Below are 24,048 nucleotides of genomic sequence, written 5' to 3' on the forward strand. Positions count from 1 at the left end.
AAATTTTGGAATAATCTTCCCAATAATATACTTAAAATATTGGTTTTATCTTATTTTTGTCTCTTTGTTATTCATTCTAACTCTTTTGTACAGTTTATTCTTTGCCTTTATTTTTTGGTAAGCAGGACTGCTTTCCTTACTTGGGATTGTTGCATTCCACCTAGGGGTGCACCTTGGCTTATAAGAGCAATAGTAGCAGACAGGCATTACAAAAGGACACTTCAGGATGCAGTGGTGGTGGTGTTGAATGATGGTGTTTGACTTGGATAAATGTGAGGAATAGTCTATGGAAAATCCTAATAGGTATTGGCTTCGGATGCCAACCTTCTGTTAGGCTGCAGCTTGGAAGGGAATTTGTATCACCTTAAAGCATGGCTGCCATCACTTAAATGCAGGGGAGAATATAACAAGAATTTTAAGTTTACAAGGTTCAGGATAGCAAAGTTCCAGAATGCAGTAGCCTTTGTCAGTGAGGACAGCAGGGAGTTATTGGCTAAGAGAGAGGTGTGAGGTACCATATCTCCTGCTAGGTGTTGTACTTCATTCAAATTTCATATTGTTACTCTATTTACAAAGGATGATTCATGTGATTTCTAGCTCCTTGTTTTTGTAGCTGCTGCATTTAAATACAATCCTGGTTCTACTCTCTTCTCAAACCCGAGTTGGTCGAAGAGCTTAGTTTATCAGAATATTATTCAATATAAAACAAAGTTCAGTGTTTATAATGCTTTTATGCTATCCTGCTAGCTTTATGGTATAGAATGATGGCCCACTTATGCCTAGCACTCAAGAGACAAAAGTTTCCAATGCTGCTTCATTTGACAGATCCTTAGGATAGACTGGTATCACAGACTGATAAAGTGGGGTCCTCACACTATTGTTTGGATGAAGACATGTACACCCAAACTGGTATTGCAACTGTTTTGTATCCCATGTCAAAGAGTTTGGTTCAACAGAATCTTCATAATAAAACAAAGCTCACGTTTACAAAGCTTGCATGTTATCCTGCTAGCTTTATGTTCTAGAGCAGGGGTCAGCAACCTTTTGGAGAGAGCAGGCCAGATAGCTATGCTGTGTCTTGGAAGAGGGTCATGATATCAGATGTACCATAAGGATCACTTAGGTCCTTAAACTAGGTAACAACTGTTAGATAATTAGTGACCAGGTGATAAGTTGGCAGGCCAGACAGAAATCTCTGCGGGCCATGGGTTGCTGACCCTTGGTCTAGAGAGATGGCCCATTTCTGCACATCAAAAACAGCTTTTATTGTTGCTTCTTGAGAGGGATCCTTGAGTACACTTGTTGTTCAGTTACAAAGTGGTGATACTGAATAGGGCATTCAAATTTAATTTATACCCATACAAGTCAAAAAAGACATTGAATAACCCCTCTTAAAAATGAATGTCAGCTGAATATCCGGAAAAAAGCAATAGTAGATCTCTTGTGCACAACTCAACTACTCTGAAGTGTGTTCTACCCTAATGCGAAATACCAAATTTTAAGTACTAATTTGTATTAGTCTAGGTATATGAATCGTAGCTTTCATTAATGAAGTAACTCAGTGCATCAGGCACTTTTGGAAGAAAGTGCCTAAGACAGAAGTTTTTGGAGACAGAAGGGTCACACATAGCTTTGAATTAAAGAAAATATTGAGATGAAGCAAGAGGGAGAGTGTGCTACACAGCATAAGCTGTGAGCACACCATGAGCTGTAATGATCAATGGAGCCATAGTAAATGTAGTAGTAGTGATCTAGACTGGTACCTCAACCACAAGTGTTTGAATATGATACCTGTATAAAGAAAAGCTATGCTTAAACTTATTGCATATCTAAGTATCATATCATCATTGTTCATAATTCACTAGTACAATACTGTGCAACAAACTTGACAAACTTCCTCATATCATTAATGTACAGCATCACTATCAAGATCAAAACAGAGGACATACAATTACAACTGAACCTCACAGTTTCTTTGCTTTGCATCCACACTGATTCAGCAAGTACCATGTCATCCCTCTTGATTTTATAACAACACACTGATAAATGACTAATCAAGCCCATTGCAAATCTTTATATATGACACTAAAGCTCAACAATATATTGTTTGCTTATCCACTCTGATACACAGTGATCCAATACGCACATATGTGGCAGGTGAATACCCATTAGGTCAGGGTATGATGTCAAGTAGCCTAGACTGGGGACTGACCATATATACATGCAGCAGTGTACCTATACATAATTATCCTTTTTATTCTAAATGACCTAATGTGTTCAGTATACAGTACCCTGTCCATTCTGTGTAGTGTAGTGCTGGGGGTAATAAGAATCATTTAATTTAATATGACAACCATCCTAACTTCGACATTTTACATAATACATGACAAATATGTTTACTAGACTACATTTGGTGATGCAGTGGTGTGCAATGCTTGTGTCTTTATATTTTATGGGATTTACTGACTAACTGGATTTACTCAGTAAGCTACAATGCTTGTGTCTTTGTATTTTATGGTATTTAATGACTAACTGGATATGCTAGGTAAGCTAGATATTTTTTGCAAGTTTATATAAATGTCAGAAGCTAATTGTTGACCATACAATTGCATTACATTATCCTTTATATTAACCCTGATGCTGAATACTTCGATCAGTGTTTGTTTTAAATTTAGTAGTAACAGTGGTCATAATTAAAAAGTAGTTCAGTTATCAAGTTGTCCCCAGAGCATAAGGTATAGTTTAAGTAACTCATTTTCAATAACCACTAAAGTTTTTGGGCATATCAGCTAAAATACATAACCTGCCTTTTTGCCTTGCTATACAACAAGTTTTATACTTCTGATGTCAAAAGCCATGTATAACAAAGATATCACTTGTGACTGAAAAGTAATTTTTGGTAAAGCAAAGCTGATGGCTGATAAGTATTGTTAAACCTGTTTCTACCTAAAAAAAAAATTACTAAACTTAAAAATTTAGCAGAAGCACATACATATTATATTCTCATGTCTTCTCTAATCTCCACAACAATGTCAAAGGCAAACCTTGAAGACAGTTTTATGGAAGGAAAATGACAAGTGTTCCCCAATTATCTAAAATACTGAGTAAAAAAAATCAGTGAACACTAGTCTATGTACTCCTTTTGCTCTTATATGATGTACCAAGATCCTTGAAAAATCATCATTCAAAATCTTGTATGAAAATCTAGATGTACGTACATGCTTTTCTCTACAGGCAGTCCCCGGGTTATGACGGGTTCGGCTTACGACGTTCCGAGGTCAAGGGGCTTTTCAATCATATTCCTCAAGAAATTATTTCCAGGGTTATGACGCATGTTCCCAGGGTTACGGCGTCTACAACGCTGATCTGGCAGAAGATATATTACACCAAAAATGCAAAATAATCAATAGTTGAAGGTTTTTTTATGAAAAATGCAATAAGAATGCTTTTTACATAGTTTTTAATGCACCCAAAGCATTAAAAGTAAGGTTTTCTTAGGATTTTTGACGATGTTCCGGCTTACAATCTGTCTCGAGAACAGAACCCCCATTGTAACCCGGGGACTGCCTGTATATACACATGAATTATAAAGTACAGAACTCTAGTATTTAATTCTCAGAGCATAACCTTAAAACTTAAAAACTACTATGTAAGTTTTTCACAGGAAATATTATTTTTTGCCACAGAGAGTTTTAGAAAATACCATTTAAAACTTAAATAACTTACCAAAGATTAAGCAACAATAAAAACAAGAAAAATAGGCAATAAAAAATCTGATATGCAATAACCACTTAAAAATTTTTTTTTTCAAATTCAGATTTCAAAATTTTTTCTAAGTCACATTATGGCATTGGATGAATTTCTTATTAGATGTTTTCCTGAATCAATGCACACCTTCACAGTCTGCTTAGTCAGTCTATGTATTACATAAAATTTAGCATATAATATAAATATAAAAGGACTGAGTCTGGCATTCTAAAAATTTACCCTTTGGGAAACCACATTTTCCTTAAAAAAAGCGAAAAGAATATAAATTTTACCAAATATCTGGACAAACTATCAAAACCACCCTAACCAATTAGTACAATTTAAACCGAAGTCAACCTACCTTTAAATTCCATGTGTGTTCACATAGGCAAAAAGCATAGGAAATAAGGAATACGTATAATTAACACATTTAAGGCTTGACTAGATCCTTATAACTATGTTAGACCCAAACCTTTCTTTAAAACTAAATGACTTGATGGTTCTAATAACATGAAGAGAAAATTTTTGAAATAAAATCATACCAGAGTAATAATATTGCAAACTGAAGAAACGTGTGGGGGTGGGGAGAGGCTAGATTAAATTATCTATGATTTTTTTTATTTCCAGCTCCAATAAATATTAAAACAATACATAAAGTCTTACATACTACCATAATTCAACAACTTAAGATCCAAACTTGTACATATGTAACATTTTACAGACAGAAAACTCAATAATTTTCATTCTTAAATCCCTGAGAATTTTAGTAATAATCAGTATTACTTCAACAACTCACAACTAACGAGCACCAACAAAACTTTTGTGATTAGCAAGCCATTTCGTACACATTGTGGCAACATGAGCTTGACCACTTTGCTTAGCTGCCTGCTGCACAAGAATAACATCCTCATACTTGCCACGATGAACTGCTACTAGATAGGCCGATTTCAACCTGCCACACTTTATGTATGCCTCAATCTGCAAGAAAAAGATAAAATAATACCTTAACAAACTAATTCAGATAATCATTCCAGTTCTGCAAAGAGCATATAAAATAATTTCAGCACTATACAAGAACAATAACATGAAATTATGAACAAAAAGTTATGATCTCTAATCCTTACCTTAGCATTTTCAGATGAAAAAAGTTTCACAATGACATCCAAGTTAACATTATTTGCACTTGTAGACATCTTCAATAATGCTGGTTCTAATGCAGAATCTACCTGACTTGGTGTTAGGATTCCAAAATCTCCCATACCTTTTACAAGGGAGCCAATATTCTCACACATCGCCATCTCCACAAGCAACTCACAACCAACAGAAAGTAGTTTTTCAGCTGGGACCCCCATACTTTCAACAATCCTATAAGCTAAGCCAAGGCTTTCTTCAACGACTTGAGCTCCTGATACTATCAAAGCTCCAACTGCCAAGCGTTCATTTTCATCTCCAAGTAATGTTGGAAGTGATCGTTCTTCAATCAGTTTCATCCGAACTAAATTTTGCAAGAGTTTTCCTATTATATCAGAATTTGCTTCATAACCTGCTAAAAACTTTGTAGCATCAGCCTGCAATGCTAGCATATTAATATACTGGTTAACTTGCCATCCGGACATATTAAGAATGATCTTACTCTTAGCAAAAGATCCATGTAGAATTTGTGTGTTAAGGTAAGTCTGAAGGTGATGCTGAGCTGAAGTTAAAATGTGAACTCTATTTGACAACTGATAATAATTGCCAATTTCATGGTTATACATCTTGAGTAATGTCATAACTGCTCTAAGTCTATCTCCTAAAGCTTCTTGGACCATTAAAAGACAGTTCCACCACTTGTTGTGTTCAAGCGAGCGACACCCTCTCAACATGTACTTGTACCACTTTGTCTGCTGAGGGTCCTCAGTCCTAAAAATTTTCAAAAGTTGTTCAAGTTTACCTAATCTCAAGCATGGCAGTAAGACCTCAGAGATAAAAATATCTTCTCGCACTTCATTGGCTAATAGGTATTCAGCACATTCTTGTAACTGACGATGTCGCATGAAAAACTGAATAGTCATGCTATGATCACCATACAATCGAAGATAATACTTGCACTCATTCTGAAACAAGGTGTCCATTTTGTAAGTGCTTTTATTTTTCTTTGACTTTGCACTAGGCATAGACTGAACAACACCGGATTTAGTTCTCAAACTACCCACTGAAATACTTTGCAAGTTTTGAAGTGTATGAAGTACCACAAGAGCTTGTGAAGGAGGGAACCTTGTTTGTTCACTAAGCAAGATACGAGTCCTTTCAGCATGGTCTAAAACCTTTTCATTAACAATAAATGGGCTACTCTCCAAAAACTTGATAATTTCAGGTAGAAGTGAAGACTTACAGGGTCTGTTTTTATCTAAAGGTCTCTCCAAAACTCTAGCAAATCTCTCCCTAGCACCTGGGAAATCACCTGCTTTGAGTGATGCCATTGCCCATGCACCCCATACACCTGTTACTTCTAGACCAGCCTTTGTTGAAACATTCAGGGATAGTTCCCATAGTTGTTTTTTCACCAGAGAATCTCTAATATGCCGCATATACACAAATTCCTGTTGCAGACATTTTTCAAATTTTCTTTTACAGTTCTCTTCCTTCTGTAACAGTTTTTGATGCAGAGTTCCAATTTCTAGCATATTCTGGAGAGCCCGTTGTGGGATGACATCACCACAACTAGCTCTCAATAAGAGAGAGAGCAAATCTACCCATTGAGAGTAATATTCACAGACTGCAATACCTTGATGTTCATTAACATTCCCAAAGCGAACTTTGGACGACGTAAGAAGGGTTTGAATCATCGACAAAACAAAATTATGATCGACTTCTGGACTTGTACAAATAACTGCAGATACTATTAGAGAAAACAAATGATGGCATAACTTAATGATGCATATAGCTGCTTTCCTGTCATCTTGATGGTGAGCCAATATAGCAAGACATAAACTGAGTGAAGGAGCATAGTCATAACCAAACTCCTGGCGTACTAAATTATTGTGTAGCATATCTGTTGTGAGATACCAGCCTCCTTCTGCATCACTGGACCAAGATGAACTCCCTCTTGTACTTAAAACATCTGATATTTCAGACTGGCTATCATAATTCCCTTCCCCAAGGGGACGTATCTGATCATACTCCATCAAGTTAATATCTTTTGTTTGCTGGAAACATTCCTGACAAACTCTTACTAGCAAATCACCATAGCCTTGAACTACCATTCGAGACTTTGAGCAGGAACCACAAACCACTCTACCACAGCGACGGCAGTGATGACGCCGACAAAACATTGAAAAAACTGCAACATTACAAACAAGACATTCACTAACTTCGTTGTCTGGCACCCAATCTTTCCTGTCTGGGGGCTGAGGGGGCATTACAAATTTTTTGGGCATTTTATCTACTCTTTGCTTTGGTTTGAGGGTAAACTGCACACCAGTAGTATCAAGAGATTTAGCAGCATAAGCTTCAATAAGCCAATTAAATGTATTCCAACTTAAAGATCCTGGTTCTGTTTTCTTTGAATTTGCATCTTCATAAGACCATGAAATTCCTAAATTTTCATCATCAACATTTTTAGAGAACCTTGAACCTATCATGTCCATATGTTTTCCCAACACTTTCACAGCTTTTTCTACAGCCTCAAGTTTGATATTCATGAGCCACTGCTCAATAATAAAGTGAGGATGTGATGCCAAATGACTTAACTGATATCTATCATCTGTAACAGGAGCAACTTCTTCAACAAGTATCAGACCCATTAGTTCTTGCCTCAGTGGATCCATATCCAAGTGTTCACTGATTGTTTGTGACTCACATGTTTTGGAGTTTTCTTTTGTAGGTGGTTGTTCAAGTTCTAAAGATCCCATGTATGTACCATAACTTTCACATAGTATTGAGGATGGGTCCTTTGGATATGAAGTTTTTAGTAAAAACTCTAGCAAGAAGCGACGAGTTGGGATACTTGACAACTTTACTAAAAGTGCTTCAGTAACAATGGTTAGGTCCTTAAAGCTTAAAGATTCAAGAGCACTTGAAGCTACTCCATAATCAGGGGAAGTCATATCTAGGATAGACATCAAATAACTTTGGTCAACTAATTGTCTTAACTTAGAATCAACATTATGATGTTCGGCCCACTGGACACCAAGTTTAAATTGCTTTTTTTGAATGAGCATTAAAAGAAGAGTTGAAGGGTCATTTGAAGAAAGATGCTCAACTTCTTGCCATGTTTCAACAGCAGGATTTCCTATATTAAGAATCTGAAAGACAAATAATTAAAAATAATTGGAAATCTCATTCTGATGTCAGGTAAAGAAAATGAAAACTATTGAAACTGAAAAAATTTGTTGATAACATAATTCAGTTGTCCTTACTTCCAGACACAAAATTCACACTAGTACACAACAATTAAGGGCATGAAATTCTAACCTCTGCATATACTTTTATCTGAATAGCTCGCTTCTTAGCCCACTCACGTCTGAGACCTGTCAGTTGTGTATCACATCCCAACACATTTAGAAGCTTTACAGCTGGAGAAACTGGCCACTCACTGAAAATGAAGAGTAAAAATGGACAAAAGCAGAACAATAACTATTTGACCAGTCAAGGAAAAAAAAAGTAAGTTTTATATTTATCTAATTCATTTACTATGAAATATACCATCCAGGTTTTACCACTACTGATATCCAAGGTTCACTAGTCTTTAGTCTACCAAAACAAAGATAGTACAATACTATATCTGTGCCATTTAGGCTAACAGGCACAGTAATCATTCAAGCTCACTTTGTCTTGTATCTGCTTGAGTGATAACAGCTCTTTTTATTCTTCCCAAGTGGTTCTCCAGCACTGACATATCACTTTCCATTAATATTATAATTCGTGTGTTTTCAGACCTTTTCTACTTCACCGCATTTATAAGATAAAGCATAGTTTCATTACTGAGGAGGTTGTGCTACATCTTCATGAATCATTAGCTTGCCCAATAATGTCTCTATGAGTAACTAACCCCTTTTCCTTACAGGAATGCCTGTATAGCAATTCCAGTACTGTATTTTCATCATTCCAATACTTCCCCCTGCATTTATTAGAACCCAGGAATGGAGAATAGCTTAAGGTTATTACAAACTTCTTCCCGTTCATTTTCTGCAATGCAGGATGAACAAGTACTGTTTGCTTTTTTTTTTTTATACCTGTCTTGTACTTGGAGTAATTCATCTCATAAATTTTTCTAAGATACCTTACAGTTTACCTTATAGTTCAATCCATCTGCTTTGACAGTGCTAGTTAGTTATTTAATGTTTTTGGGCCTACATACTTATGTTATCTCATGGAAGGCCATCTAAAAAAGATGTCCACGGGACTTATGGGCAGGATAAATATTAATCAAACCACAAGCTTAGGTAAAAAAAAATAAACCAGCTTGGGGGGATGAGAGCAACGCAAAAGTCAATTCTCCAAGGCAGTTAAAGAAAGAATGGTGTGTGACGAGGTTCCAAGTCCAGTCAGAGACCAGCATCCACCTCGTATACGCACGAGTTGCCAAATGCCACAGATTCCTTGCTTTGATTGTTTTTTAACCAGTTTCCAGCTGGCACTAGATTATCCTATTGTAAGGCCTTAGGTTTGTTAGCTATGGAATATACAAATTGATTAAAAATTTGTCATTTTTCTGTGCTTATTATACATCACTTATATTTGGTGTTTTTTTTTCAAGTTCTATGGATTGGTAAAGTAAGTATATCTTAGTTTTACCAGACCACTGAGCTGATTAACAGCTCTCCTAGGGCTGGCCCAAAGGATTAGATATTTTTATGTGGCTAGGAACCAATTGGTCACCTAGCAACGGGACCTACAGCTTATTGTGGGATCCACAAACCACATTATATTGAGAAATGTATTTCTATCACCAGAAATAAATTCCTCTGATTCCGCATTGGCCGAGCAGGGAATCGAACTTCAGACCACCGGATTGGCAGCCGAGAGCAAAAACCCCTAGTCCAGCGAGGAACTCTCTATGGATTGGTATCCCAGTAACTTTTGCAAGGGTAGTGCTTTATGTATAAACTTTGCTATGTCTCAGCTTATAACTGCTATGCCCACCCCTTACCTGTTTTGCTTATAACCTGTCTATAGGATATACGTAATGTATCAGAAAATGACACCTCCATGCCTCACCTAAGGTCTGTATATTGAAAGCTGGATCCATCTAGTTTTCTTGTTTCTACTGCTGATGTTCACCTTCTACAGACTATACAACTTTAGTTACCATAGAAGGTGAGATTACCCCCTCCCCCTCCCTCCCACATAGCATGGATATCGGTAAACATCAGGATCATGACCACTCCCAGTTATGATATAAATTTTGCTAATGAAATTTATGCCCTGATCACTTGAGTTGAGAAACTGGATTGAGTAACTGTAGCAGGATTGGTGACCATAACTGTTCTTTTTATAGAAATAATTAAAGGACTCCAAACTAATCCAGGAAAGATTCCTCAGCTCCAGCAACATGTGGGAAGAAATGAAGCAGCAGTATTTAGTGTGGAATACTAACTCTTAAAAGGACTCAGTTTGTATGGGCCCATTCTTCCCATAAAGGGGAATATTTCCAAGAGTTCATTACTGCAGGAACACGCTTGTGCATTGACAACAAGGTCACCACACATCATTTCTACTCCCTTCTTGGGTAATGCATAACTATCACCCACAGAGGCTTTTCAGATGGTTGAAGGACCACATGTGCTGGTTGACCAAATCAGTGAAAACAACCAGGATGCTTTCCATTATTCTAAAGGATAAAGATTTCTTTTCTGAAGCATTCAATTCAGCACAATCTGCACTAGAGTTCTGGTCTAGAAAAATTTCCCAAACCCAAGATTGATTGATTTGACCCCTCATCTACAGAAAAGTCTCAATCAAGGCTTTGCTGGTTGAAGACAAAAAGCCACAATTATGGCCTTGTTCAGAAGTCCAAAAATGTTCGGCAATATATTTGGTGGTATGGCTGTCATTAGAATGCTGCCTTATTAGGTAACATGATCCATATCACAAAGTAACAATCAATTAAAGCATTAAGGTCAGTACTAAAAGCAAAAATGTTTGGCTAAATAATTTTCCTTAGTTAAAAAATATATAGAAAATAAGGCTTAACAATTACTGTATCTTGATGTCTGATTTCAAAGTAACATGGATTATACCATAAGAGTGAAAAGTCAAGTTAATATCTCATAAACTTGACCATAATTAAGAGATAGCATGAAAAACCAGACTTTCATGACAAAACAGCAGTATACAAGTATGTATGCACTAATCAGTCTTTGTACTTACCTGTGTGACTTTTGGATTACAGAAAACCTTATTTGACTGTTTGATATTTCATGAGCATATTCCCAAGGAGTAGGATTACCTAAGAAATAAGGAAAAAGAGAAAACATATAATTAAAAGATCTAAAAATAAAACTGGTATAGTATACCCTGCTGCCATAGAATATATATAGAAACTTTTTAGTTAAGAAAATATCCTTATTGGATTCCAAGATAAGAATATATGAAGCCTTCACCCCTCAAATAATTAAAAAATCTGTTTAAAATAATCCGTCTCCAATTTCTTCTGAAAATATGCTCTTATCTCATTCTAAGAACTTTTCATCTCCCATCTTGGGCCCAATTCAATTGAGAGGTAAAATGCCTTTGGTTAGGCTGAAATATGGCAATCAAGAGTTCAGTAAGCTAAATTTCTCAAATCCTCATCTAAAGTTAATGGCTCACAGCAAAAGATTTACAACACTTAAAAGATGTTTCAAACTACTGCTGAACCAACTACTAATACCACTGTTCATAGAGCCTAGGATTGACTTGAATGTTTCCCTCCATTGCCTTAACATATTTCCTCCTCATCCTGTATACATCCACTCTCCTATTTTCAGAATCATGCCCCATACAATCCTAATCAAACTACTCATACCTCATTAAATCATATGATCAAACTATGCCATCCTTCCTTACTTTGAACTTATCTTTGAATTTAATAAATACCAGTTCTTCTTTATGCCCCCTTCCTGATATTTTTCCCAAGAGCAACATTGGTTTCCACCCCAATGCCTTCACACATAGGTCCCCTCCTTTCTATGTGCATTTTATATTTCTTGATCACATATCAGCATTAGTCTGAATTAGTCATTTGTAGACCTTTATCATGAGCTCCAAATAGATAGTCCTACCTAAAGGTTCTACCTAAGCACTCCACTTACCCAAAATATATCAGTTCGTTCCTTATTCATTCCCACACCACCAACTGACATCCTCTTCCTTTCCTATTATTAACAAAGCTTAAGTTTACACAGTTCTAATGCTTTCTTTGTCTCACCAGCCTTTGTCCTCATGTGTAGAAGCTTCTTTTCATTTCAAGCAACAATATTACTCCTACTTTTGCTGTGGAACTATACATCCTCCTCTTGTATTACTTCCATTAAATGTCTTTTAATCTTTAACAAATATTTAAGTTATAAAAAAGTCTTCAGCAATCAATAAACCTCACAAAATGCCTCCTCATTTTATCACTTAGAACCTATATCAGTACTACAAATAAGAATGAACATATGTACTTCACATAATAATTTTTCAAAAATACTTCACTTGATAATTGTTTTAAATATTTCATTTCATGACAATTTTTCAAAAATACTAAATATGACAAATTTTCTAAGACAATTTGTATTTTTCATAGCTACAAACCTGAGGTCTTAACATTAGGATTTACTAGCGCCAAGCTGGAAACCGGTAGAATTAAAATTACACTTGTGAGATCCAGGGACTAATGGCATCTATACCAGGTCACGGGGCATGTATACCCAGAATGCCCACGGCTACCTGTGACCCATCAGTTATTTTCCTACCGCCTTTAAGATAAGACGTGTTACTGTCTAATCTCATTTAAAGCCGGTTTTTTCAGTTTGCCCGTTCTTTATCCATTTTCATTTTTATTTTCATTCCTTTTCTTTCTCCAAGTGTGATCAGTGTGTGGTAAGAGTGTATACAGTGGTATGATGGAGAATTTTGCCTCAACATCGGGATCGTCTACCGCTTCGAAGAGGAGACAAAGGAAATGCCCAGGAGTCAGTGGCTTCCCTTGTTCTAGGTTCCTAACCTCGGTGTCGACGGATCCTCATCCAACGTGTAGTAGGTGCAGGGAAAACGTATGTACGGTTACTAATCCGTGTTCTGTTTGTCGCGGTTGGTCGGTGGAACAGTGGAAGAAGTTCTATGGGAAAAGCCAATACAAAAGAAAGGGGTGACGCCATCTTTGGATGACCAAACCACCTTACCGGCTTCTTTTGTATCGGTAATAAACCAGCTGCTCCATATGTTTCTCCACCTGCTTTTGAATTGTCTCATACCCCTTCGGTTTCTCCTAGCGGTTCTGTATCGGAAACGTCAGGAGGGGCCTTGGGTAATTTTATGAATAATTTGCACTCTCCTTTGTTCCCAGCAAGTAGAGGGGGAGATCCGCCATCTTTGTTCCAGGCTCCTGCTACGCAAGCGCATAGGTTAGATGGTACGTGGTCAGCGCTAGGCCTACCAGGCGTACCAACCTTGGATGGTCTGCTTGCGCATTATATGACGTCACGGTTCCAGCAGGGGCCGGCAGCGCTGAATGTTCCTCATCCCCCGGGCTTGCATTTATGGGAATTAATGCCGCTGCTTCTCCATCCCACTCAGTATTTACAGCAATGCAGAACGTGGGAGGTAATTTGGCAGCAAACGTGCGGTTACCAGCAGAAACCTCTCAGTCTCTCCCTACGAGAGCGATGACGTCACAACATACGTCACACTCTGAGATGGCAGGCGTGATGACGTCACAGACCGATTCTCGGCCTTTTTTCGCTGCACCCAGACGCTAATACGCCTTCTGATCCGTCAATGCAAACTGTAATGCAGAAGTTACAGGATATAGAGGAGAGAATGAATAAGAGAGACAAAAAGAAAAAGTGTGATTCGCCTTCTTCGTCTTCTTCCTCTAGTTCGGCGTCATCGCTAAGTCCGATAACGTCACGGCGAGCGCCAGTCAAGCGTTGGAGGAGGATTCGGGAGTTCCTAGCGGATCCTCGGGCCGAAGGAGAAGAATCAATTCTTCCTCTCCTTCGGACGAAGACTGTCATTTCCAAGTCAGCAAGAAGGTCGGAAAATCAGTGGCTATTAAGCACAAGGTTGCCAGACGAAGCCGTTCGCAAGAGTCCGAACAAGCGAGAGAGGTGACGGCCGCGAGCTAGCGGCCGAGGCGGAGTTGCCAGTTCGGATCGCAAAAACTGCGATACCTCTGGTAAAATCGACGTTGGCGGCGAAAGGTGCAGCAGAGGATGGAATGCAGTCCCAGTTTCGCCCGTAAGGCCGTTCAAAATACGTACGAAGGACTGATAAGGCTCCTATTAAAAGTACAAAAAATAGAGAGTTGGCAACCTCGGCGGATACGTTCGTGGAAGGCAGTGTCCGTCTGGATAGAAGGCCGAGGCCTGGCTCGCCGACGCTCGAAAACGATGCCAATGCTAATAAAGACGAACTTACCTCTGTCTTAAGGGAGCCTTCATCTTGGAGATCTAGACGAGATTCTTCGCGTCTAGATCCGTGAGCAGAGAAAGAGTGAGACGTTCTCGTTCCCCTGCTGACTATCTGGGATCGAGCCAACAGCGGCCAGCAAAGATCAAAGAGGCCGCGGCCCCGTAGGGCAGGCGGCCGTGGAATTCCGGGCCGTCTGTCAGAAGATAGAGGCGAGACAACATCTCCTCGTGAACGGAGAGTGGTACACTAGAGCCGGAGGAAGGAGAAAACCAAGAGTTTCTGGCCTCGTATGCAGAGGTTATTGATTTGATTCGTCAATTCAATAGCCTTTCGGAGAAGACAGAAACACCGGCCAGTATGCTTCCTCCTGGAATTGACATGGCGTTTGGACTAAAGAGGGATACCAAGGTGTCGTATGAATTGCCTTGCTCGAGTCATGCGGAATCGGTCTTGCAACACGTAAACGCAAAGATTGCAGGGAGGGATAATTCCTTAAGATCTAATAGATCATTTAAATTTATTCCCCCTCCAATGATAAAGCAAAGGAAATATTATACGACACCGAAGGTCCCATTTGCTGTCTAGACAAATGAACCCTAATGTTGTAAGGTTAAGGCCTGGATTAACCTTGGATCAGGTTAAAATGGAGTGCCCTTCGATGACGTACCAAGAGGCTGCCACGTTAGAAGCAACAGCTTCTTCTGTCTTTCAGGCTGCGTCCTGGTTAGACCTTTGGTCAACAGCAGTGGCGAAAATTGCATCCTCGGAAGCAACAAGGAAAGTAGTAGATGAACCATTGTTCATTAGATTACTACAGTCAGGGTCCAAGAGGCGATTGCGTACCTGACAAACGTAAGTGCCAATGTTTGGGCAAATATCCTGCTAATGAGGAGAGATGCAGCATTGGCTAGACGAAGCCGCAATGTGGATTTGGATTCCCTGTTAGCAATGAGGAATGGGGATATCTTGGAATCGCAACTACTGTTGCCAGAGGTCATACTGGAAGAAGCGATAGATAGAAGAAGGATGGACACTAACGATAGGTTGGTGCAACAGGCAGTTAGGAAAACCTCTAACAGTCAAACTATTCCTTTGGAGGGAAGACAACAGCAGATGTCTCAAAGAAACCAGTGAGACATAGCATCCCTAATAGAGTCACAAGACCCTCCTTCCCCAAAGAGGATAACTCATCGCCCTTTCACAATAGAAACAACAGAGGAAGGGGCAATAGGGGAAGGGGGAGAGGCTCAAGAAGATAGGATGGGCGCCTCCCATCACTCGGCCACACCAGTGGGGGTTGCCGGCCTGGCAAATCACTGGAAGGTGTGGCAGGAACTAGGGGCAGAGCAGTGGGTGGTGGATGTTCTCAGGATCGGGTATTGATTCCGTTCGAGGTAACCCCGCCCCTGACAGATCAACCATTACCCCACGTCACTTATGCCCACAGATCTCAGAAGGCCACTATTCTGCAGGACGAAGTGAAGAAGAATGATGGAAAAAGGAGCTGTGCAACAAGTATGCAGTCCGACAAAAGGCTTCTACAGCAGGATTTTCCTGGTACCCAAATCCAACGGGAGTGGAGGACAGTAATAGACCTGTCAACGCTGAATCTGTTTATAAGGAAAACCAGTTTCAAGATGGAAACTCCGAAACGGTTCTACAGCAGTCAGAATCGAGACTTTATGCTGACAGTCGATCTAAAGGACGCATACTTCAGATACCAGTCCATCAGTCTTCAAGGAAATTTCTCCGCTTCAGTCTTGCAGGGAAACCTTTCGAGTTCAAGGTCCTGTGCTTCGGATTGACAACGTCTCCTCAAGTTTTTACAAGCAGTGTTCACCCTCGTGTCGGCATGGGCGCACGCTCAGGGGATCAGGCTGATAAGAATATCTGGACGATTGGCTGGTGATAGCAAAGTCCAGGGAGAAATTACTCAGGGACAGGGCGACCCTCCTGCAGCTTTGTCACAGCCTAGGTATTGTGGTGAATCAGCAGAAGTCGCAGCTGGATCCAAGTCAACGTTTGGAATATCTGGGAATGGTGATAGACACAACACAAGCCAAAGTATTCCCGACAGACCAAAGAGTACAGAAATGCAAACAAGTGGTGAATGCCTTTCTGGAAAGCAACACAGCCAGCAAGACAGTGGCAGTGGTGCTGGGAATCCTAACCTCCCTGGAGAAGCTAGTACCACAAGGAAGGCTACACTTCGGGTCCCTACAATGGAGGATGAAGGAGTTTTGGTCACCAACAGTAGATCACGCACCCGTACGAGCAAATTCCCTTGTCGGCAGAAGTGAGGAAGACTTGCTGTTGTGGGTGGACGACGACAATCTGACAGTGGGTGTCCCCCTTCAACAATCCTCCCCAGACCTCTTGCTGTTTCTCGGATGCATCACTAGAAGGCTGGGGAGCCCATATGGAGGAGTTGATGGTGTCAGCAAAATGGAGTTGCAAGGACAGAGAACTCCATATAAACGTGCTGGAGTTGAAAGCAGCTTTCCTGGCTCTACAAGAATTCAGGGAGAGAGTAAAGGGACACTCGGTGGTATTGATGTCAGACAACACCACAGTAGTAGCTTATATAAACAAGCAAGGAGGCCTAGTTTCTCGGCAGTTACATGTGATGACAGTTCAACTTCACCAGTGGGCTATAGAGAACCTGGTAGACATCAAGGCCAGGTATATTCCGGGAAAAAGAAACATAGTGGCCGACAAGTTGAGCCGCAGGGATCAGATTCTGGGAACGGAGTGGTCCCTACACCAACAGGTAGTGGACAGGATGCTCATGTTTGTGGGAAGGGACCGATCATAGACCTATTCGCAACCAGGTACAACAAAAAAGTTGGAAGTGTATTGTTCAGTAGTCCCGGACGCAGAGGCAGCAGCAGAAGATGCGCTACAACACCCCTGGGACAATCTGGACGTGTACGCATTTCCTCCATTTTGTTCTAAGACAATTTGTATTTTTCATAGCTACAAACCTGAGGTCTTAACAATATGATAATTTCTAGAGCCTAGCTGGATCCGGTAAAAAAGATGAAGGCAAGGAATCTTGTGGTATCTGGCAACACATGCGTAGATCGGGTGAAGAGTGGTCAAACGCCAAACATCTACGCCAGTCTTTCCCAACTCAGGATGACTTAACAAATAGAGGGGCGGCTAGAGGCAGGCAGTATAACGTTAAGACCTCAGGTTTGTAGCTATGAAAAATACAAATTGTCTTAGAAAATTTGTCATTTGTTCATGTGCGAACAAACCATCGGTCTTAACAATAGGATAGACTCATACTTGGAGGGAGGTATAAGACATCCTAGACCGGCTGAGGGCCTACCTGCCAGTCCAGCTCTCAAAAGAAAGAGTTCTTAGAGAGGGACTGAAGCCCGTTGAGAAGCTAGATACACTAAAATCTAACCACTCAGAACCTGAGAGATATACAATGATATATGGGATAACCATTGTATAGGGAACCAAAGAAAAACTGTGACTGTCCAAAAAAAACAAACCAGGGCACTAGGGTTTGTAGTACTCCCGACTCCTCCTTGCCCAGGAGCGGAGCCTATGCTGCTAAATAGTGGGTAAGATATTGAATACTGCATGACCACACTACCAGTATGACTACCTCACTCACCTGTATCAGACCAGTCCAGCAAATGACGTGTCAATTCCTTAAACCGCCCGAAGGAAGAAGGAAAGGTACAAGAGAAAGAAGGAGGCTAGCCATCTCACTCATTCTCTCATCCACACAATCATCTTAGATAAGAAACAAAGGTGACCCGTTAAGGGCAACTATGAGTTACGTACACAACCTGTTGGGCAGCCACCACAGGACCCAGGGAAAATGTGTCCATAGATCTGTGGGCAACATCCTTAAGATAGAAAGAGGTAAACGTGGACTGGCGTAACCAAGTACCAGCGCTCAGCACTTTATGTACAGCCAAGTTCTTTTTGAAAACCAGAGTGTGACCAATATCCCTAATATCATGTGCTCTAGCCTGCGCAGACATGGCGATGGAATCATCAAGAGTCAAGTATGCCTGTCTGATGACTTCCCGTATCCAAAAAGAGATAGTATTCTTAGACACCTCTTTCTTCGTACGGCCTGTACTGACAAAAAGCCTGCGGCAGCCTGGTCTAAGGTGCCAAGTCCTTTTAAGATAGTAACGCAGGGCCCGGAAAGGGCACAACAAAAGCTCTTGAGCATCACCACCCACAAAGTCAGTCAGTGAGGGAATGGAGAACGAAGCGAACCTGTCATCATGCACTGAGGGATTTTGGGTCTTGGCCACGAACTCCGGAACAAATTCGAAGGACACTGACTTCCAACCCCTGGTGTGCTTCACCTTATAACTCAGACCGTGGAGCTCTCCTACCCTTTTGGAAGATGCCAAAGCCAAAAGGAAAACTATCTTAAGAGTCAGGTTCCTATCAGATGAGCGGCGCAAGGGCTCATATGGGCTCTTAGTCAAGCTCTTAAGCACCAAGGAAACATCCCACGTTGGGGGCTTGAGCTCTCTATGAGAAGACGACTGCTCAAACCCCTTAACTAGCAGGGAAAGTTCCCAGAAAGAGGAGACGTCGATACCCTTCAGGTGTAACACCAAACTCAAGAGCCACCCTGTAGCCTCTAATAGCAGACACAGACAAACGTTTCTCATCTCTGAGGAAGGTTAAAAAGTCTGCTATTCGCTGAATAGAGGTTGCGAGTGGAGAAAAACCCAGTTTACAACACCAATCACAGTAGATCACCCATTTGCCTTGGTAAACTGCGGAGGTTGACTTCCTAAGACTGCTGGACACGTGCCCAGCTGACTTCTGAGAAAAGCCTCTCTCTCGGAGGAGATAGTTGATAGCCTCCAACCATGAAGAGACAGGGATTCTACTGACTGGTGGAACCTTTCTGCATGGGGCTGACCCAGGAGATGCCGCCAAGGCGGAATCTCCCTTGGAATCTCCAACAACAACGATAGCAGATCTGGAAACCATTCCGCCTGAGGCCACAGAGGGGCCACCAGAGTCATTCTGAGACCCTGTGAACCCAACAGCCTGTTCAGAACCTGACGGATCAAACAAAACGGAGGGAAGGCATACACCTCCAGGTTGTCCCAGGGATGTTGGAATGCGTCTTCTGCCAATGCCAAGGGATCTGGGACCACTGAACAGAACACTTCCAGCTTCCTGTTGTAACCTGTTGTGAAAAGGTCCAGCATGGGTCTCCCCAAAATCTGGAAAAGCCTGTCCGCCAACACTTGATGAAGGGACCACTCTTTGGCTAAGATCTGATCCCGGCGACTGAGTTTGTCTGCAACCACGTTCCGTTTCCCTGGGATATACCTGGCTGAAAGCTCTACCGAATTGCTGATTGCCCACTGGTGAAGCTCGACAGTCAAGGCATGAAGCTGCAGAGAAACTAGGCCTCCCTGTTTGTTCACGTAGGCTACCACCGTGGTGTTGTCCGACATGAGAACGACAGAGTGACCCTCTACCATCCCCCGAAACTCCTTCAGACCCAGGAAAGCAGCCTTCAACTCAACTCCAAGGCGTTGATATGCTGCTGCTTGTCCTCTAAACCCCAAACGCCTAAAGCGATGAGGCCGCCTAAGTGCGCGCCCCAACCTGCGAGGGAGGTGTCCGAGAACAGAAGGAAGTCCGGAGGGAAAGAACGCAGACGGACGCCCTTCAATAGATTCTGGTCGTCCAGCCACCAACGAAGGTCTTCTCTCACTTTCAAAGACAGTGGGACCATAAACAGGGGAAGAGTCCCCCGCCAGAGACCAGAATTCCCCCTGTCTCCATTGCAGAGACCAAAGATGAAGACACCCATGAGGGACCAGCTTCTCCAGGGAAGATAGCACTCCCAGAAGAACCTGCCACTGATGAGCCAACTGATGCGACTTTGCGAGGAAGTTGCGCGCCACAGCCCGCAACTTCTCCAATCTCTGATCCGACAGGAAAACTCTCGCCACTGTCGTATTGATGACCATGCCCAGGTAGAGAATCCTTTGAGTGGGTACGAGGTTCGACTTTTCCTGGTTGACTAATATGCTCAGGTCCAGGCAGAACCGAAGAAGACGATCCCTGTCTTGCAGCAGCTTTTCCCTGGAAACTGCCAAGACCAACCAATCATCGAGGTACCTCAGCAAACGGATCCCAAGCATGGTCCCAACTTGACACGAGAGAGAAGACCCTTGTGAACACTTGAGGGGCTGTGGTCAACCCGAAGCACAAGACTTTGAACTTGAAGATCTTGTCCGCCAGAGAGAAGCGAAGGAACTTCCTGGACGTGGGATGAACAGGGATTTGGAAGTATGCGTCCTTCAAGTCTATTGACAGCATGAAGTCGCCTTCCCTCACGGCTGCCAACACCGAGCGTGGGGTCTCCATCTTGAACCGTGTCTTCCTGATGAAGTGATTCAAGGTGGATAAGTCGATCACAGGCCTCCATCCTCCCGAAGCCTTGGGCACCAAGAAGATGTGACTGTAAAACCCCGGGGACGGACGCACTACTTCCGCTATCGCATCCTTGTCCAGCATTTTCTGTACCTCCTCCTGAAGAGCCAAGAACTTCAGAGAATCTGGGGGATATGTCTTCATGAGCTGCGGCTTGTCCGACAGAGGAGAGAAGTCGAATGGCAACAGGTATCCCACCCGAAGGACATCTACCACCCACTTCTCCGTCCCATAACACTGCCACTTGGCCCAATGGCCAGCCAGGCACCCCCCCACCTGTGGCGCAGGAGAGGGAGAGGCGCCCAACCTACCGACGGCCCCCTTGACCTCTGCTCCTAGGGCCTCTTCTTGGTTTAAAGGAACAAGAGCGAAAGGGGCGTTGATCCTGAGACTTGGGCTGTGACGAACGGGAAGGCCCTGCCAAACTCGAGGTCCTCGATGGCCTACCAGGGGACGATCTCCTCAATTGCTGCTGGACCGGGGGAGGAGGGAGGGCCAAATGTCTCCGAGGGCGGGGCTCTGATTAGACACGGCCTGGTGCACCAGACGGTCCTTGGTGTCAACCCGACGTCGGTCTACCACATTGTCGAGTTCGGTCCGTGGAAACAAAAATTGCAATTCTAACAGGTCACCGTTCCTCAAGGCCAACAAAAACTCGGTGTCGAGCGACCTCTCCATCCTAGACAAAGCCGCGTCCCTCCTAACCAGAAGAAGATTAGCCCATAAATTGGCACTGAGGTGAGCCAAATAAGAAAACGCCTTGCCCCCGGATTGCAAAAGACTGGCAAGCGAGGCGGCACTCACCAACCCATCAGGGGACCTGTCAGAAGCTATCTTGGCAATCACCACAGACCAGAGGTCCAGCCAAGAAACTGTCTGCAACATGGAGGCCACCGTAGATTCCAAGGCTAAGGCGTCTTGAGGAGATAAGGACGGAGCCACTGACCTCACCTGTTCCAAAGTCAAACCCAGCTTCGGTGAATGACGTCTGGGTTAAGGTGGCGTGACGACAAAAATGCAGGGCTCACAGCATAGTACTAACTATGTCTTGTGAGAGGTGGGGGTAGGAGTTTGGTAGAGCCTCTAGAACGAAGTGAACCGTCCCGGTCAGAAACAGAGGCGTTAACCTTCTGCAAGACCAACTGAACGTGCCCTGACAACGGCAGCTGGAGAGATGATTTGGGGTCCTGAGCAGCTCCCACCAAGGCTTCCAAGCAAGAAGGAGTGTAGGACGACCGATCCTGAGTCCTACTTTCCAAATTGTTGAACCCACGAATGAGATCAACAACCTCCGAAAAGGAAGACAAAAACTCCTGCGTGTCCCCTTCTTCCTGCTCTGGCACTGGTGACCGACGACAAGAAGGATGTGTAGGCTCCTCTAACACATTTTCTTCACCAAAATTCACAGAAGGGTTAGTAGGCAAACAGTCTGAAATCTCTACAAGCCTATCTGGGCTGGGTCCAAGCGTCAGCCTCCGAGATGTACCCACTGAAACATTAGACATATCACTTACCTCAACATGATATTGTTATGATACAATAAAGTTTGTTCATACTTACCTGGCAGATATATATATAGCTGTATTTTCTGAAGTCCGACAGAAATTTAAAAAACTTCCGACACCACGCAGTGTGGTCGGGGCCCAGGTGGTTAGTACCCAATTCTTTTGTTTTTCCCCTTCCTGTTTTTTTTTACGCCGCTGGGAGGCGGGTATCAGGAACCATTCCCATTTTCTATTCATAATTTTTATTTCCACTGTCCCCTGTGGGGAGGTGGGTGGGTACTTGATTATATATATCTGCCAGGTAAGTATGAACAAACTTTATTGTATCATAACAATATCATTTTGTTCATGAAACTTACCTGTCAGATATATATATAGCTGAATCCCACCGTTGGAGGTGGGAAGGGACAGAATAGAAGGATTTTGGGAAACAAATGCATGCAGATGATTTACATCTTGGTTCCACCTGTTAGCATAGCTGACTTCGTGATAACTGTCACCCAAGTCTGCTTCTGCTTTAACTAGAGTTGCCAGCGAGGTAGAGACCTATAAAGCTGGTGCACCACCATGATCTGTCAACGGGGGCGTGACCACAATGTGACTAGACCATATTGACCATACCATGAGGGCTAAGAAGTAAAATATATATATATAAATATATATATCACCACCTGACCAACCTAGCCAAAGTTAAGGTGTGTTAACTAAGGCTTAAGAGTTAAGAAGTCGCCGTTGTCGGTGACTCAACAACTAAATTAAGAGCTCTTCCTAACCATTTTCTACAGGATAGGATGAGTGGTACTTCTTGCCCCCAAGATTGTGTCTGCAGACACGTATGGCCCTAGCGAGCAGCAGATCTCATATGCCATCTTCACATCTCGCAGGGAGTGTGAAGTGAACACAGAGTTGCTTCGCTAAAACATGGTACTCAGGATGTTGCTGAGTGCCATGCTCTGTTGAAATGCTTTCCGAGGTCCCGCGCCCTCACCTCGTGAGCATTCAGATAAAAAGATTTGAAATCTTTGTGCAAACACAATGAAGGAGCATTTTTGAAAGAACTCCTTAACACTAAAGCCAGGGTGTTCTTCGATATGGGCAAGTCTGGTCTTTTTCGGAACACTGCAGATTGCCCGAATGACTTCGACTTTCTTGAGTTTTATGTAGATAAAACTTGAGAGACCCGACAGGGCACAGGACTCTCTCTGGCTCCTGCCCACTAACTTGTGCCATCCTTGCTTCCAAGCTCCTGGCCCAAGGACAAAACGGGTTTCCATTCTTAGGCCACAACGGAAGGCTTAGAGAGCACACCGCCTTGTGTTCTCTAAAGCCAAAACTTGTGACGATGGCTTAAAATCTCACTAACCCTCTTTGTCGTATCTAGGGTGGTTAGAAGAAGGCCTTCCTGATCACATGCAAGAAGTTAACAGGTAGGAGAGGTTCGAATGCTTTGACATCAAGAACTTCAGACTACGTCTAAGTTTCATATTGAAAGCTTCGATCTGGACATGCACAGTCAGTCCGTCTGTACTAAAGTCAGGTGACCGACCAGTTGACCAGTCAGACAAATCAAGGACAGCAAGGCTATACCCTGAAGACCATAAGGCACTATTCTTTGCTGAAGGATGTGTCTGGACTGCCTGGGCGATTCAATCTAAGCAAACCTTGGGGGGTGTATCAACGCAACCCAACGTCGTCAGCGAATCACTCCTGACTCGAGCTTCTGGTGCAGGAGAAAGGAGCGAGGAGCAAAAAGGCGATTCAGTCC

At 42.3% G+C, this 24,048-nt stretch overlaps 1 protein-coding gene across 2 annotated transcripts in view; it reads right to left on the reverse strand.

Moving 5' to 3' along the window:
- Positions 1 to 1,142: 1,142 nt before the first annotated feature.
- LOC135215606 (uncharacterized) overlaps positions 1,143 to 24,048 on the reverse strand; it is a 55,346-nt gene continuing 32,440 nt past the window's right edge. For both annotated transcript variants that reach the window (XM_064250500.1, XM_064250499.1), the window contains exons 4-7: positions 11,101 to 11,179; positions 8,203 to 8,323; positions 4,872 to 8,033; positions 1,143 to 4,725 (exon numbers count right to left, since the gene is read on the reverse strand). In XM_064250500.1, the coding sequence (XP_064106570.1) occupies positions 4,546 to 4,725; positions 4,872 to 8,033; positions 8,203 to 8,323; positions 11,101 to 11,179 (3,542 nt within the window). In that variant the 3' untranslated portion in view covers positions 1,143 to 4,545. The remainder of the gene's footprint in view (positions 4,726 to 4,871; positions 8,034 to 8,202; positions 8,324 to 11,100; positions 11,180 to 24,048) is intronic.

The sequence above is a fragment of the Macrobrachium nipponense genome, chromosome 5, assembly GCF_015104395.2.
Source record: "Macrobrachium nipponense isolate FS-2020 chromosome 5, ASM1510439v2, whole genome shotgun sequence".
NCBI lineage: Eukaryota > Metazoa > Arthropoda > Malacostraca > Decapoda > Palaemonidae > Macrobrachium > Macrobrachium nipponense.